At 34.3% G+C, this 17,696-nt stretch overlaps 2 protein-coding genes across 10 annotated transcripts in view; both read right to left on the minus strand.

The window, feature by feature from the left end:
* Positions 1-10,776, minus strand: part of Thw (chitin-binding domain protein thawb) — a 52,978-nt gene extending 42,202 nt beyond the window's left edge. The window contains exons 1-5 of one of the 2 annotated variants that reach the window (XM_077402262.1): positions 10,762-10,776; positions 9,987-10,075; positions 9,397-9,442; positions 7,675-8,434; positions 7,341-7,388 (exon numbers count right to left, since the gene is read on the minus strand). The gene's annotated coding sequence lies outside the window, so the exon portion shown is untranslated. Of the gene's footprint in view, positions 1-7,340; positions 7,389-7,674; positions 8,435-9,396; positions 9,443-9,986; positions 10,121-10,761 lie in introns of those variants that run through there. The other variant, XM_077402263.1, reaches the window with a different exon arrangement.
* A 2,816-nt stretch (positions 10,777-13,592) lies between these two features.
* Positions 13,593-17,696, minus strand: part of Gw (trinucleotide repeat containing adaptor protein gawky) — a 72,455-nt gene continuing 68,351 nt past the window's right edge. For 6 of the 8 annotated variants that reach the window (XM_077401779.1, XM_077401780.1, XM_077401784.1 and 3 more), the window contains exons 19-21: positions 16,546-16,704; positions 15,180-15,436; positions 13,594-14,840 (exon numbers count right to left, since the gene is read on the minus strand). In XM_077401779.1, the coding sequence (XP_077257905.1) occupies positions 14,010-14,840; positions 15,180-15,436; positions 16,546-16,704 (1,247 nt within the window). In that variant the 3' untranslated portion in view covers positions 13,594-14,009. Of the gene's footprint in view, positions 14,841-15,179; positions 15,437-16,545; positions 16,705-17,696 lie in introns of all 8 variants that reach the window. The other 2 variants (XM_077401786.1, XM_077401783.1) reach the window with 1 other exon arrangement.

Raw genomic sequence — 17,696 nt, forward strand, 5'->3', positions numbered from 1 at the left:
CTACACTGCTGCGCACCATTGTCTCCCGATGCACTTCTTCGTGCCAGTAATAACAGCAGCACGTGTTGAAAAAAAAGGGAGAAAATATACCCCTCGCAAAAAAGTCAAATAACAGTGGTAATACCGGCGCAGCTCACGGCGGGCACTTTTCTTGAATAACGTATGCGGACGTGGTTACGCTGCGTCGCGTCGTAACGACGAAGCTAGACGGTACTTAAGAGGCGTTGAAGTATGAGAAAGGATATTTTTAAATGTGCATTCTCGCACCCCGGGGAAAACCATGAAACTTTTGGATTAAAAAACAAAATTGTGTGTGTTATATTTTTTTTTATATACAACCTATATTACTTTTCAACGCTTTTTTCAATATAAAGCGCAATAAAATAAATCTTATATAAGACTGACGTAACTGCTCTATATCTGATAACAGTGATAACTAAACCAAAAAGCACTTTCCGATTGCATTAAAATTTCTTTCTGACTAATTGATACAAAGGTCGCGGTGCAGAGTTCAATTAATATTATATATTTTAATTGAATATTACCTAAACGGCACGAAGCATTGTGTTATCTCCCTATACAAATAATTAAAAAAATATAATTATTATCTTTGATATCATTCAAATTAATTACTATTTAATAAAGCCATTATATAAACCTAAAAAATGTAATATAAAGTCATTAATGGCGCGTTTGCTATCAATATTATCAAAGATATAACAGTATCAATAATATTAAGTGGTATTATCAATAAAATATAAATGATGTTGTCAATACCGATCCTTATTGAATACACTGTTGATTTTATGAAAAAATTTAGAAGCGACTTGGTTCGCAATAGATTCCTTACGCGTTGCATTGCGTTAACTTGACTAAACATTCAATTCCATTTTGGAAAGTTAGCGGCGTGTCTCAACTTCGCGACCATAGAATCAAGTATTATTCATCACGCGCTATAAATTACAGCCAACAGTTTTGTTGACGTCGCATCAGCCAGCCTGAGGACTTATACTTTCTTCCCTGTCATGATGCAAACTAATTGTTCGGTCGTTGTCCTCCCGCTTCTTCGCGTTTTCGTTACGCCTAGCTCGTCACCTGGTATTTCAATAAGCGGTTTGCTAATTTTCTAATTAATCAAGAAACATTAATATCATGTGTTCTACTAGTGTTGTACTACTCGACGAAACCGTACTTTCATATTTATTCATATTTATTCAAATTTCTTTCATATTTATATATTCAAAGCAAAACATTAACAATGTAAGAAGTAAAAAATTATACGAGGTACTCAGGAAAATTCGACATCGATATTTATTTGGAAGACAAAAAACTTTAATATACATAAAATGTCTTATCTTTATCCCATTAAGCATGAAATAAAAAAATTTTAAGCTAAAAATTTCCCGAAAAAAAGATAAAATTAATGGAAATTTAGCAACTTTTGATACTCTCCTATACAATATACAATATAAAACCAAAAAAATGTTATTTTTAATATTTTAAACCCATTTTTTTATCGTAAAAAAAATACTATATAAGATCATAAGTTATACGTCAAATCATTCACGTTCACAATACCAGAAATTTTTTATAAAAATATCATGAAGAGAAGTGCAACTCGGTAAGGTAAAGGCGCTGTAAAAATGGTCCTAAGAGCTAAAAGCATCTAGCGTCTAAGAAAGCAATCAACGAGCAACGCCGAGAATCTCGAGTTCGTTGCGACTGAAACTTGTTGATTAGTTTCTTAAACACTCTACACACAGCAGCGGTATTTCATTCCACTTTATGATGCGTAAAAAGTATTTTCACGGCTGTATGAGAATGTATAGTACGCCGTAACGATGTCAGATGTGGGAAACAAATCAGCAAAGTGTAATTTCAGAGATCCAATAGCACACTGTAGCGAAACGCGAAATTATCATCTCAACTCAAGCTACTATTCTCCGTCAGAGAGTGAAGGCTCCGGACTAATCATATTGAATCTATGATGCCAGTAGCAAGAAATCGTGTGTAATTTCTTCTTGCGGTATAGAACATAGTTGTAAAACATTTTCTTTGTTTGCATTTCTTTGTTTTGTGAATAATTAATGAAAAAATTTAACCAACTGTGAAAAAAATTCATCCCCACAAGGCATATTCAAAATAAATTATATAGTCATTTGTCAATATGAGAGATGAAAAGAAAATTTGCGGTGCGTTTTACAAGTTAATCTGTAGAAAGCGGGAGTAATGGCGAAAAAAACACTCAATTATTTCAACGCGCGCTGCAAACGAAAATTATCTATGATTTCTCACCTGTGATGTCGTAAAATCAAACGACTATAGTGATCAGTATTACACGGGCTTAAGTATCGTATAATAGCTCGGCTGTTACAACGTGCGCGTTAAAACATATTTCATCGAACACGTTGTACATATTAGCAAAACAGTCACCGAGAAACGCTTGGCTTTAAAAGGCTTTTAAATATTCCTATCGACGTGAGAAACTGCTCCGGAAAATGCACGGAAAACCTATCGTTGCAAACACTTTGACGGTGCATCTATAAAACGTTACGGTTGAATATTCAATTTTTCATTTACAGTACACCGCCGGCTAGCATGCTACTCGCACACGTATGAAAGCATAAGCATAAAGGAAAAATTAAAAATTGAGAGATCAAAAGCTTTTCGGGCGGCAGTGAAATCTTTGACAACAGTAAGCACGGACTGCGATGAACATGTAATAATTACCATACATGAATGTGTTCCTTTCAGCGTGATTAATTGTATAAATTTCTTTTCATATTTCAGATTAAAATTATACTGTTTTATTAATTATTTCAAATACTTTTTCAGTTGTACAAGTAGGTTTATGTTATCACAATTCTGTATTATCTTATAAAGAATAAAAAATTTAAAACTTTCTTTACGAAGAAACTTTTTACTTTCTTCTCACACACACACACAAATCCAGTTTCCCTATTAAATAGTGATATGAAAATCACAAAAGTTTGTAGATTATTTTATTATATATATGATAATAATACATATATAAATATATTTATAAATAATAATATATATATATATTTTGTTCGTCTTTGAAGTACTAGGATTAATATTTCAATAGAATAAACTCCATAATGATTTGTATTATCGTGTAAAGTTACTTCTATAAAAGTTAATATGATTTTTCTAACAACCTCGCGGTAAGAGTTAAGACGATAATAGCATAAAGCGATATTATTATATGCATTTGCGTCGAAGCGTCCGCTTTCCTAATACAAAGAACAATCAGACGGGGGTCTAATAAGAGAATAATGATCTCCGCGTGAAACTTATTACGACTTGTTAGCCAATCTCAAATCCTCGAGGCGAAATGTCACCGATGGATGGAAGGACATCCATTATGCCCGAGAGGATTCTCGTAGGACACTGCGCGGGATTGGATAACATCGTTGAAAGAGGGGAAAAAAAGCGTATTACTTACTAACGTTCCTCGAGTCACGGAAAAGAGGACGCCCTTTCGTGATATTACCGACAAGAGCCGGTGCGACCGATCGCTAACGAAAGTTCATCGCCGTCACATCAATCTTACGGCGATCCGTTGAAAGGGAATTGAGGATCTTGATCGAGCAAACGGAGACGGAAATAACGGATCCTACGAGATGCATCATGTCGATGTACACGGTAATTGCCGGCCAGTGAGGTTTGAAGCGTGTTCGGTCTTTTTCTTTTTTAATTCATTGTGCACGACTGAACCAACCAACCCAACCGACAACCGACACGAATATACTGCCGTGGACAGAATGGTTGCAACATTTTCTTTCAACGAGTTTCAATTTGAGAAACTTGGAATGCCCAAAAATCGTGAGATTGACCTTGCAATTTTTGCGCGTTCCAAAATTCATTGAAAGAAAAAGTGCTGCAATCCTTTTATCTCCACGATAGTTTACTTTCCAGATAATCTACGAGTGCGAATTAGTTGAAAAATGTTTAGTTTTGAAACAACGGAAATTACGATCTCTTGAGAATATCCTCTCCAATCTTCACACATTGTGTTCGTGCTGCGCGTTTAATATCTTTAAAAACATGCGCGAAAGTTTTTTTATTTTATGTATTCTGATAAAGAATTATTCTATACTAATATATTAATGGGGTTATAAGTATAGATTTATACTGCTCGTGCGGCGATTCATACGTACATACAAATAGTTTAGATTTCGATAAAAAATTAAACGTGCATCTATATATATATGTATATACAGATTAAATAATAAATTTAAATAATAGATTACCCCATGGTTATTTCGTTGTCGCCCGATGTCTCTCTCCCAGGCTCCCTCCTTTCTTCTTCTCTTATTCTTTCACGTCATTTGCACAATACTCACTCGCGAAAACGCGGTTAATTATGATCGTGCGCGCACTAATCACCACAAGACAATGATCGCGCGGCACTTTAAACGACACTTGCGACGTTAATCGCACGCGATTATTTTTTGATTATAAGACGTACATTTGATTACATATTGTGACAGGAAAATAACGCGAGAGAAGCACGAATTACACAAAGTATGACACTTTCCTTTTATCGCTGCTCTCTCTCTCTCTCTCTCTCAACTTAGAAAAATCTGGTTACATTTTCCAGGATTGAGAATATAATCGAATAGCTCGGATACTGCGGGATTGCCAATCCTGTGCTCGTAATTGTGAGCCCTTGAATATTTCACGTTAATACTATGCGATACGATATAATTAATAAAGTCGAATCGATGGTTAATTAATGTGCAATAAATCGGCGCGAACAATCGACATTGCACACTAAATGTATCTCAAACGCATAAATCTCGAAAACGCATTAACGTAAAATTAACGTAAAATATCATTAATGAACAATCGATATGTTCATGGCTTTCCGTTACTTGAAAATCAAGACAGTGATTTTTGCATTATTATATTCTCGCAATTCGAAAATAATACACAAACGTCACGTTTAAATGGGTAAAAAGTACAAAAAGCTATGTGAAGAAACCCGAGTGTCGTAGAAAAATAATTATTGCCCGAAAATATCGTGCTACAATAATTTATAATTTCTACTTGTTATCGCTTCAATTTCAATATGAGATAAATAAAACGTGCAAAAAGAATATCAATTTCAAAATGGTCGTTGCATAGGATAAACTTGGGTAAGATGGCCATAGAAGAAAGATAGCCAACCCATGTTCATTCAATGTTTCATATGGCGAGCTAGATTGAGAGAACATGGGTTGGCCATATTTCCTCTATGGTCATCTTGCCCGAATTTACCCTATACTTGTGAATTATTAAACTTTCAAATTAATTAATTGCGCGAGTCGATAATCGCTGATGTTCAAAAAGTTATGCGCTTTGAAAGGGAATTAACGACATATATATATATATCATGCTGCTGCCAGTCCGTTCGAATCTCGGCGCAACAAACGATAGCATATAGCAACCTTGTGTAAACATAGCGCGTACACAGTGAAAAAAAAACAAATCCCGAGAACCGTATACCAGCAAATTTTTCGTCACTAAATATTTAACATTCTACAAAATAAAATTCTCGCCGAATATATTCTTGCACATTTTAACTTTGCATTTCAAATTAACTTCAATTTCATGGACTGTACCATATCGCACAGCAAAATCAACCTTATTTGAAAAATATATGTATCTTGGCCTTGAATTTTTCTAAATTGGCCTACATTTATAATTTTAGATTTAACCCTTAGCTGGCACTGCGGGGTATTGAACGCCCCAGTCTAGTTCAGCTCAAATTTAAACCCCTTAACTAAGCTTTAATTTAAGCTACCTATAGTAGGTCCCAATGTGCCAGCTATGTGATTCTGGTGAAGTGTGCCAACTAAGGGTTAAATCAAACTTTTATTCAGTAAAAACGAATCAATCCTTAAAGATTCTTTAAAGATTCTGATCACTGGTCTTTTCCTTTTAGAGGCATTTTCTTTTAATTCTTCTACATTACTTTTCATATAATTCATTTTACATTATATTATCATAAAAGAATTATATAAAAAAGAATATACACATAAAATATACAAAATATAATGCGCATAATATAAAGCGCAATACAGAATTACAAAATAAAAGGTACAATGTAAATTGTTCAAAGATTGAACATATATAAAATTTCTTTTTAACGCGGATTTATATACGAAACATTCGAAATGCATACAATAACATAAAATTCTCATGATGTAAGACATACGGCTGCAATGCCGATGCGATGTATCGACACATGATTATTATATAACATATGTTTTTTTGATAATTTTATTAAGTAATAATTATAAGGTTTATATTATACTTTGCCTTAGATAACGCGGATAACCGCGACCAAGAAAATTGTTAATTTTATCAATATACATATGTAGCAATATTTTTATTTTTTAAAAGGAGAGAGTTCGCCAACTATTGATGTACAAAATTACGTTTCGCGAAACTTTCAGAAAAAATGCAACACGCGAAAGAAATACGCAAAGTTTCGTTATAAGCCAATGATTAAATAGAAAATCACGCGACGAATAAATCTGTTTATACTCCTGGTCCGATTCAATTGCGAAATATGTAATTTTTATAATGCATTCACATTGCAACGTAAGTTCCAGTTATAACTATTATTTTTCTATAAATATTGCAATAAATATTGTTTGACAGAAAATGAAGTGTCTTGTGCAATCGCATCTGTGCACACGATTGTATAATATATTAATAATATAATTAATCACACATATATATATGAAGTCTAATTCTCTTTTTATGTTTAATCGAGATAGGATTTATTCGAGCCTCAAAAATCGTGAGAAAAGAGCGTATTATTGCCACGTTCAATAAAGTATAACTGGTCCAACAATTTGACCAGATCAAAGTCCATCGAGTGACACATTAGTATCCGATACAGAAAAGAATGATCCTCAAAGTGGAGAGTGAGTTCAATGTGCTCTGCTTCTGTCGTTTCTATACGAAATCAATTCGCGAAAGAAAATTAAGCGACCCATTGAACACTAAAGACCTCGTTATAGAAGAGAACAAATCCCGAATCTTCCGGACTGCTTCCGATAGCGATTATTCTGACAACCAGTTAACCAGTTAACGACTAGGTATTATTCTTTAACTGCGTATTACAAATATTATGCAATTCCAGAATGTTTTAATATATAATCTAATTTATCCTAATTCTTTAGTTAAGTATATACACAAAATAAAAATTCGCACGCAAAAAAGTATAGTCTCCCATTAATTTCGTACAAAAAAGAATAGGTTCCTATCAAAAAGTTACGAATGATTATATTTAATAATAATAAAATGCATGCTTTCTCACTCACCGACCGATGCGCAACAACGGAGTTATCTGCAACGTCGCTACGATGATTCTGTAACAAGCAAATATAACGTTTACATTAAAATAATGCTCTAAATAATCAATCCCTCAAACATTAATTATTACAAGTGTTGAATCTTTTATTCGTCTTCAATATTCAAATATTACGAAAATAATTTTGAAAAAGAACCATAAAAATATTTTCAGAATAAACTACAAATTTTGATCATTAAAATTTTATAAAATTTTTCCTCTAATTAATATTTGTAATCCGAAATAAAACAATTCAAACTTAAGAAAGAACAATTAATTTTGCACAAATAAGAAATAATACTCACCGCAAAGTTGCTCCGACGGCGCCCGATGCCTCCTCCTAGGCCTCCTCCTCCTCTCAGATTGTCCAGATTATCAGCTTCGTAGAACTCATGTGGCTTCGTTGCACGTTCACGAGACAACACTCGCGAAAACACGATCAAACGTGAAACTAATTAACCACGGTTCCGTCATCTAAATCACGTACAATAATTCGCGCATGATTTGCATATCGTTCCGCACATTTGAAAGTGTTAAGCGATCGTAAATTATTTTCAATTTGATGAATAAACCGGAACACGACACGGGATGCATTTGAATTCGAGCAATAATCATCGTTCGATAAGTAAATCGCGGCGAAACATCAATTTGGAATTTGGATCTTCTCTTCGTTTCGATCTCTAAATAGATAAATCTCGCGCGAGACACGAGCGAGATTTCGCAATGAATGACCAGTGCCTCGAAACATTGACGCGTGAATCTCGAAAATCATTCAGTCATGTGAGCGAATTCGATCGTTATAAACAACGAAGTATCTTTCTGATACGTGTAATATTCTCTTTGTACATATCGCATCGCATTTCGAAAAGTAAGAACTCTACGCACGGAGCGACATGCACGGGTGCCTGTTCATTCGATGGTCGGGACGAGAATGATAGCGCGGCGACCTTCCGCGAACACGGCGCGGGGGCTGCGAGGAGCGGGGCGCGGAGTATGACGCGGTCTATTGTGTGCGTGACGAAAACAAGCGCCGGGGGATGCCGCGTGCCAGCCGTCTTGTGCCACCTGTAATATTTAAAGTTATAAAATCAATGTATGCCGAATATTCTATTCTTTAAATTTCGATGAATGCGGATATAACTATCGCATATCGAATTTCGTTTTATGGATTTATTATAGCGTCATCTAAATCGATTAATTTTATTCAATTAAGAGTTTTAGAATGGACACGTTATAACTTACACCTTAATTCGACGAATACGCAATTTGATTAATATAAATCTATTAATATACAATGTGTATAATATTAATATAATATTTATATCTTGTTAAAATAATATGCATAAATGTGTAATAATAATTTTTATATTATACCAATAATAAATTTCACACGCAAAGTGCTTTTAATCCTTTTGTTTTAATGAAAATGTAAATAGTTACTTAATTACTCGATTTAAAAAGAGTTTAAATTTAATGTGAATTTATGCAATAACACACTTATATTTGATTCGACAAAGAAATCATTTATGTGTACCGGCAATATGAGATTCTATGCAATATATAAAAAAATTGTATTCTTATTACATTTTATATATATTTTGTCCTGTTTTTTATTCATTATTCCATTGTATATGTATATAGGTGTTATGAGAAAGAGAGTATGTAGGTATTTAATATAAGCATCTGCAAAATGCAAAATACAGAAAATCAGTTTTTGTCGCATGTCGCTAACAAGTCAATTTTTTATTAAGTTACAGCGTTTTGAAAATCTGGCGCGCATCGCATATATCATACATGAAAACACCGCGCGTACTTTTTGCACGTAACTTGACAGCTGCGTTACTAGAAAATTTTTTATCTTTTATATTGTATAATCATAGAAACAATTAGTAAATTCAGATGTCAAGCAGTTTATAACTATGCAATTATAAATAAGAAGATATTTTATTAAAATATTTTTATATACATATATGTATATATATTTTTTTTAATTTTTTTTTTTAAGATATTTTATTTTATTTACTTACCGGATACGATGCACAGTAGCGCAGTTGTAACACGTACTGCATTGATCTGTAATATGTACAAATATATTCAAATAAAAAAGTATCCAAAATAAATCAAAGAATAATTATTGCGTGCAAGACATAATTTTTTTGTGTAATTTGGACAAATATTTAATAAAAGAATGAATTTGATAAGAAAAATTCTATACAATTAACATTAATAGATATAATTTAGACAATTAAAAATCTTTTTGAAATATTTCATATATATTTATTAATATTGCATTACAAATATTTTACTAAATATTTTTAAGAATTTTAAAAAATATTAGAGAAGAATTTTAATAAAAAATTTTATTAATAAATATTTTACTGAATTCTTTCGAATTTTTTAATATTAGAGAAAAATTTTAATTAACAATTTTTAATAATCTAAAATATGCTATATATATTATAAAATTATTATTATTATTATGTATTACATCATTATATTATACAGCGAACTACAATGGATCTCTACTATGCAAACGAACGTGATTACTTGATCCATCGCAGTAATATGAATAATGAACCAGGTTATGAAATGCTCACACATTGCTCTGATTGCTCACCTCGCGGTAGTCGCGATTGCTCCGCCGCTACCCCTGGCCGCCGCCTCCGCCCCTTTCTCCGTTGCCACTTCTTCGTGACACTGGCATATCTGTTCGCGAAAACACACGTTCGTTACAATTAAGCACGCTAATCACTCGAACGCAACGATCGCGCGCGGCACTTTGCACGACGCGCTCAATGTTAATCGCGCGCGACACGCAGTTAATCACGTCGCGAGAGCGGAAAATTAGTACCCAGTAAACTACGAGTGCGGAGTGCCGAGTGGGTTCGATACTGGCGACCGGCGACGATATACGCAAGTGAAGCGTGAACGCGTCTGAGATGGCGGCGAGGACGCGCGGGCAACTTCACGCGCCCGAGAGTGACGCAGCGACGCTACGTGCTACACCTGTTGCTCCTAATTTCGCGTTCGTGCGTTCTCGAACGCACTTCTAGAATGCGCGACAAATAATATACGCTCGGTAATAGTCTCTCATGGCGCGGTTATTGCCTTATCGTCAATTATTTATGTGTAACGCAAGTTATACATAAATGCGCGAGTCGAAATTGCAGACCGAGATCCGCGACACTTATTGCGACAGCCGAAATAATATGATCGTCGTTTCGTCGATAGATTCTTCGGCCGGACGAGCCTTGCGAAATACTTGCGAGTCGTGTGAAATATCGCGAAACTCTAACAGAATATCGAATACAGGCGCCGAATCTACGATATATTACGCGATAGTTAAGTATTGATAAGCGATAAATGGCAGGGTTAATATGGGTTTTGCTTACCGATCGAACGAGACGTGACGCCGCGCGCCGCTCGTCCCGGCTCGTCTCTCGTCTGACGTCGTCTCCCCGCTCCCGTGTCACCCCACCCCCACGTTCCGTTAAATAGCGAAATTCAAAGACGCGCCGGCAACTTCAGCCTGGTACCGCGCGATACGACGCGAGTCAAATTAACACACGACTAATGAATATATTAAATAATCATAATAAGATTGGTCAATTCAATATTGTATATAAAAAAGTTATATTAATAATTTAGTTAATTTATAGTTTATTTATTAATAAACTGTATTAATAAATAATATTAATAAACATAATAACTAACTATATTTAAATAATCAACCATGGCTTTTTTTCGATTATTTCGTTCCATTCTGCGATTGGTATTTATATTTTACATCTCCAATTAGCATTAGCTAACTCAATATAATCGTTCTGACCCAATTCTTACAAATTGCAAATTTCTACACAAAAACTAAAAGAGTGCCCAAAGTATCTCATGTTTGCTTTTATCGCTTTGAATATTAATCGTCTGAATTCTTGCAAACGTAGCAAGAACTAGAATTTTTTATGAAATAGCCAGAACTTTTATAAATTGCGTACAACTTAACATCTAAATTTTTTTAATTGAAGCAAGAAAATCGTGAATTAAAATTCTAATTAAAGCAAGAAAATCGCATGCTAATTACCGCCAGTTATTTTTGGCAGTATTTATCGAAGAGAAGGAATACGAGACGAAGGGATTGCGCTGCAAAAGAAAGGAAAATCGAAAAAGAAAGAGGAGCTGAAAGGAATGTGGAAGAGGACTCGCGAAGAATCTCTCGGCGAAACATTGCAGAGAATTAGACGAGGTAAAAGAACAAAAGAAAAAATTGGAACGAGGACGCGAGAAGAAATTTGTCGAAGATAGAGAAAATAAAACGGCGACACATAAAAAGGAAAACGGAGAAGCAAAAGCAATATCGAAGAAGGAAAAACAGTATCAAAGATGGAAATTGCGATAGAAAAATTTGTCGACGAGGGATAAAAAAGAGCGGAAAAAACGACGGATGAAGGAGGATCAAGAAAAGACAGTTGTTGAAAAGGGATTTCACCTCGGATTTCTCTGCATTGCGTAAAAGAGAAATATAGCGAGAGTGCGTATTCGGTACATAAAACATTGCGCGCTTCATCGAAGATAATTCCTTATAAGAGATTGGTGGACATATAAATAAATAACGATTAATTGAGCAAAGTCTATTGATTATCAGCTTGTAATTAATACAAACTTTAACTTTAACTTTAACTTTAACTTTTTTTAGGTTTCTTTCGGTGTAAACGAATGATGACTAGACCTACTTCGGGTCATAATATAGGTCAGGCCGCGATCAGGTCGCTGGGTGTAAACGTCGCCAATGAATATACGGATCGACAAACGTGGCGAGAGAAAAAAAAAGGATCAACTTGCAAGCGAGAATTAAGAACGAAGATAATAATCGCCCAACGTCGATGTTCGTACTTTCTAAAAATGTTCCTATTCCTCGGTGTGGGACAACGTAACGTTACGTCGTCGGGGCCTTAATCCGCCAGCGAGATCGTGGATCCTTATCGATGTCTTTCTACCACACGCGGCCCCAGGACACCGCGACGACGGCGCGGCGTCGTCGAACAATAGGGTAAAGCAGGAGCGACGTAACGCCGAGAGAGGCGCGAGAGAACGCGTCCTTCCGGCATTTTAATATTCCTCTCGGTGTTACACGCGTGTGTTTCCGCGTGCCTGTGCGCGGAACAATGCGACACACCGCGCCGACGACGGTGGCGGTGGGACAAGAAGAGAAGAGTGTGGCAATTAAGCGACACGCGCTCCCACGCCCTGGGACATTGGCCCGCTGCACAAGCTGCGAAACTGACACCTTAACTTATCGTGGGCATCCGTCCTAGTCAAACGACAGAACTTCGCCTCGCCTCTCGATTAATTTTATACCACGAAGTCCTATTATAGGTTTACGGCGTCTGATGATTTTAACCTTCGATATATTACTGCCGCTTTCTCCGTTGATCTTTCACCTCTCTGTTGTATTCAGGCACTTGGTTACACACAAAATTCAATTAGACATTTATTTTTTTACGTCCTCTTCCTCAATTGATTCTTAAAGGTAGCGATTAAACTTGTGCAGATTAATTAATCATGCGGGATGCTTGTGACCAACGCTGATATGTCGTTATTATAGTCGATATAAATTTATATATTGTATATAGCGCGTGTATAATCTGCGTGCAAATAGAAATAATTCTGATAAAGATGATATCGCCTGACCGCGATTCCATTTTTACGACCTTTTAAGCGGAATTTACCGAAATGAGCACTATTAACTTACGCTTCACTCGCGTAATATAAAATAATGAAGCTAATAAACATCATGGATTACCTCACTCCGAGGATGTCTGTAATGCGGTCTCGTCGGTAACAATAATCACAGTAGAATATCGCTATGAAATAATGGAATAATACCGCAGCGATGAAATAGATGGGCGTCGCGGATAAATTTCGGCACGAGTTCGGCGGCGAAATTGTGTTGTGAGAAAGACGCCGTTTGCACAAATCACCGTTTAGAACATCATTACTCAACGGCTTTGTTAAGAAATGGTTTATGCAACTTAGAGTCAATGTAAATTATACCAATTACACCTTTATGTCCCGTCGACGCATTATAAGATACGATTTCTTAAATTATTTTTATTTGTGCGCAACATCTCCATAAACTTTTCAAAACGCATAGTACACTGCGCAAGAAATAATTATAGGAACCCTTTTTAAAAAATATATATATTTGAACGATACAGTAGAAAAGTTATTTAATACGTAAAATACATTGTGTTGAGATATTTCGATAAAATAACTTAAATTTAAGATTATTTTTTAAACTGTAGTTAATTTTTCTGATCATGTATGTTTACGATATCAATCAAAGCTGATTACGTGTTTCACTTTATATTAATTATTACATTCAAGAATCAATAAAGTTCAAAATAATCATAAAAAAATATTCTGATCAATAATTTTCTAAAAATAGCTACATTTTTCGATATAAAATGCATATAATACTTCTCTCTTCGTACGCACAGGAGTATTATCTATGTAACATAAGATAAAATCACGATTGCTTTCTTTTACTCTTGGTAAACACCAAAACTTACTGCCGTTCATTAGACGATAACATTATATACAATAATTAGGCAATAAACGTTATCATGATTGTTCAATATTAGTACTATCCTGTAACAGAAATCGGTTCGATATCGTCATTAATAATACCCGAATGAAATCTCCTGTAATAATGAAACGCGATGCACTTGACGCGATCGATTTTTTTGGGGGTGCTCGCCGAACTTGTTTCGGCTTGATACGTCTGATTCATCACGTCGAAGTCCATCGTTTCAAATTTCTGTACGTCCTCCTCCTCCGCCAAAATCGCATTTATCAACATGCATCCACTGATCATTCCGTAAAACGAGTAAGTTCGCAACGCCGACTCCAGCCACTCCATTCCGAGCTCCGCCAGAATCTTCTCGTTTACGTCCAATCGTCGGAGTTCGTTGAGAAATTCGTTGTGATAGATCTTGACGAGGCTCTCGAAACTCCTCTCGATCAACGACGATCGTACGCTGCTATATATGAAGTAGAGGATATCCGTGGCGATCGAGGTATACCTGATTATCTGGTAATCAACCATCTTTAGGTCGACTATCCTACCGTCGTTGTCATGCAGGAAGAGTAAATTATTGACCCACGGGTCACCGTGGCAGATTGTGTCGTACTTTTGCTTCGGTGCGGTGAATATTCGGCGTATCTCGTCGTAAGTTCTGTCGAGGTAGGTAGCAAAATAATTTTTAATAGTTTGCAATTCCTGCGTTCGTGGCTGTATCACATCTAAATATTGTACTATCGACTTCAAGGCTAATTCGGTGATCCATCTCATTACCGACGTCTTTGAACTGTCATCCTTGTAAAGTACTTCATCCAGATTCAGGTTCAACGTGTCAAATTCGCGCGGATCATTGATCTTTAAAGCTAGACCCGACGCGTGTAACCTGGCAAGTGTCTGCGAAGAATATAAAAGATATATGCTATTAATTTAGGTAAGTGAAATATTTAGGTGAAATTCATACCAATAAAACCATGTGTTTGTAAGTACAAATGTAAATATCTCTCAAAATCGATATAGTTTTAAAAGTACGGACTTGATTAATTTCAAATCACGTTAATTAATCTTTAAATTTCATTTTTATCTCAATCTATACGTAATACTAGTCATATGGATAAATATTATCCCTTGGTCATTGTTATCCTTTCTTTATGTTGTGTTTCTACATCACAGAGAATCGAGATAAGATAAGAAGAGTGCACGTTCGGGGATCGAATTATCAGCTGGAAAAAGTACCTTTAAGGCAAAGACAGTATGATCCAAGTCCAGTAAGTTACGCCTCTCGCAGGTGACGTATCCCTTTTCCGCCAAGTCTTCCATTATTATAGTATCTTTGTCGGTATGTACACATTGAGGACCAAAAGATCCAAGAATGGGCAATACTTTTGTATAAGCATGTGCCTCCATAAGGAATAAATCGGAAAGATCCATCAATGCGGAAATGTTGCTCTCCCGAGTCTTTGTCATCTTTGTCATAAAAGTCTTGGTATATGCTATGCACAAATAAGGAAAAAAATTCAAGAAACGTATCTATGTATGCATATTCATATATATACTATATATATATATTTTTACATATTATATAAATAAATACAAAAAAAACAAACAATTTTTACTAGAACAATATGTCCAGATTTCACAAAACTGTCAGTGGAGATACAATTTATTGAACTATGAAACAGATTCAATTTATAAAATTTAAAAAAATGATAAAATTTAAAAAAAATAATAAAATTTACTTCCGTCTACAATATTTTTTTAATTGTAATCGAATACACAATATGAGTTATTAACATTTGCTGTCTGTAAAATAACTTTTTTTTTTATAAAAGTATAAAATATATCTGTACCTTAGGGATAAAAACTCGTGTATTCTCAGTTCACTCTTATCGATAAAAGCGCGCTTTTATTTCTGAGATGCTACAATTCACGTTACATATACTATAGCATTTCAGAAATAAAAACGCGCTTTTATCGATAAAAGTGAACTGAGAAGTGAGAATACGAACCAAAGAATCGTATGTCCATTATTACAAATTCAGAGGAAACAAGGTTTAAAATTTTAAACAAGTAAACAATATACTTTTAAAATTTAAAATAAAAGTAGCGCCTTTTGATTTATTAAGTTCTTAAAATAAAGTAATTAACTGATATGTTTAATATTAATAATACAATTGCCATATTAACACGCTGTACCTTGTTTATAAATTAGGCATGCGCACTATAAAATTGTCGATATGACTTTTTCTAAACATTGTATCTTAAGAATTAGTAATAATGGACGTCTTACCATTATAACCTTACACAATATAAGCTTTTGTTATATTAAAAAATATATTTACTCCATTTTGACAAAAACCTCAGATATTTACGGTTTTTTACCTCTAAGGTACAGATATGTTTTCTTCGTATATCACGTTATTCTGAATTAATAAAAATAAGTAATAAGACAACATTGTTCTGTCTCCTTCTATCTCTAGCGTGATTGTGAAGTTACGTCAATTAAAATTATTCAGTTTTGAATCGAACATTACCGGTTTTACCAATAATTTTTGTTTGTCCTTGTAAACGTAAAACTAAAAATAAAAGTAACGAGACTAACGATTTCCATCTCCGCGTGTGCCGACGACTTTCGTTCTGATCAACATCGACGTGTAATTGTCGCCGAGATTCGATCCTGGCCTCTCCACGGCCTCCAGAATCACCAACTTGTCATCGTTTTCATATTTTCTCAGATAAGCTTCGAACTGTTTTATCGTGTCTGAAAAGTAAACATGTCAAAATAATATCACCTAAAGAAATGCGGAAAAATGCTCTTGGGTTGTAAACTTGCGGATAAAATTACATTCATGGTCGCGATACCTAAATTAAATTGACCTTATTTGTAATGTGCTTGTAAAGTACTGAAATAAACTGTAGTTATAAGCGAACTGACAATGATGCAACATGTCTTATAGCAATACGTAAAAGCTAAAACTGATCTTTAAAATTATGCAAGATCTTTGCCTTTCGAATATATTTTGTTATTTAGTTTTGATGCTTTTATTAATTATATTTCGTTATATTATTATATCTTTACTCTAATATTATAATTTTTTGATTAATTTTAAAATTAAATTGACCTTATTTGTAACATGTCCTTATAATGTAAAATATCGAAATAAACTGTAGTCGTAAGCGAATTGACAATAATGTAATATATGTCTTAGCAAGATATGTAGAAACTGATCCTTGAAATTATGTTTGAAGTCTTTACTACGTCTTTTGAATACATTTCGTCATTTAATATTGTAATGCTTTTATTAATTCAAAAACATTTCGTTGTATTATTATATCTTCATTTTAATAATATAATTTTTCGATTACCTACATTCAAACAATATTCATTTCAATAACAGTTTAATTAAGCTCTCAATTACCAAAATATCAATAAAAAATTACCTAGCTTTATTACAAGCTTTTACGAAATTATTAGATGAGGGGGAGCAAGGACTATAAAAATGACAAAAGTTTAATGGAAAACGCAATTGCTCAATAATTTTGATGCAATGTTTGCGGGAAGCAGTTGCTTTAGAGCTTCGCTACGGATGTAAATAATTATAAACCTAATAATTACCAGGTTCCAAAGATCAAAGTCAAGCTATCAAGAGATATGACAGTGTATCTCGTGCCACTTGTTTATAGCTTGGCTATAAATATATATTTTGATAAACAACTAACTTATTATAATAAATTATAAACAATAAATAATCA

The sequence above is a fragment of the Temnothorax americanus genome, unplaced genomic scaffold, assembly GCF_048541705.1.
Source record: "Temnothorax americanus isolate GAGA-0224 unplaced genomic scaffold, ASM4854170v1 Scaffold15, whole genome shotgun sequence".
In the NCBI taxonomy this organism is placed as follows: domain Eukaryota; kingdom Metazoa; phylum Arthropoda; class Insecta; order Hymenoptera; family Formicidae; genus Temnothorax; species Temnothorax americanus.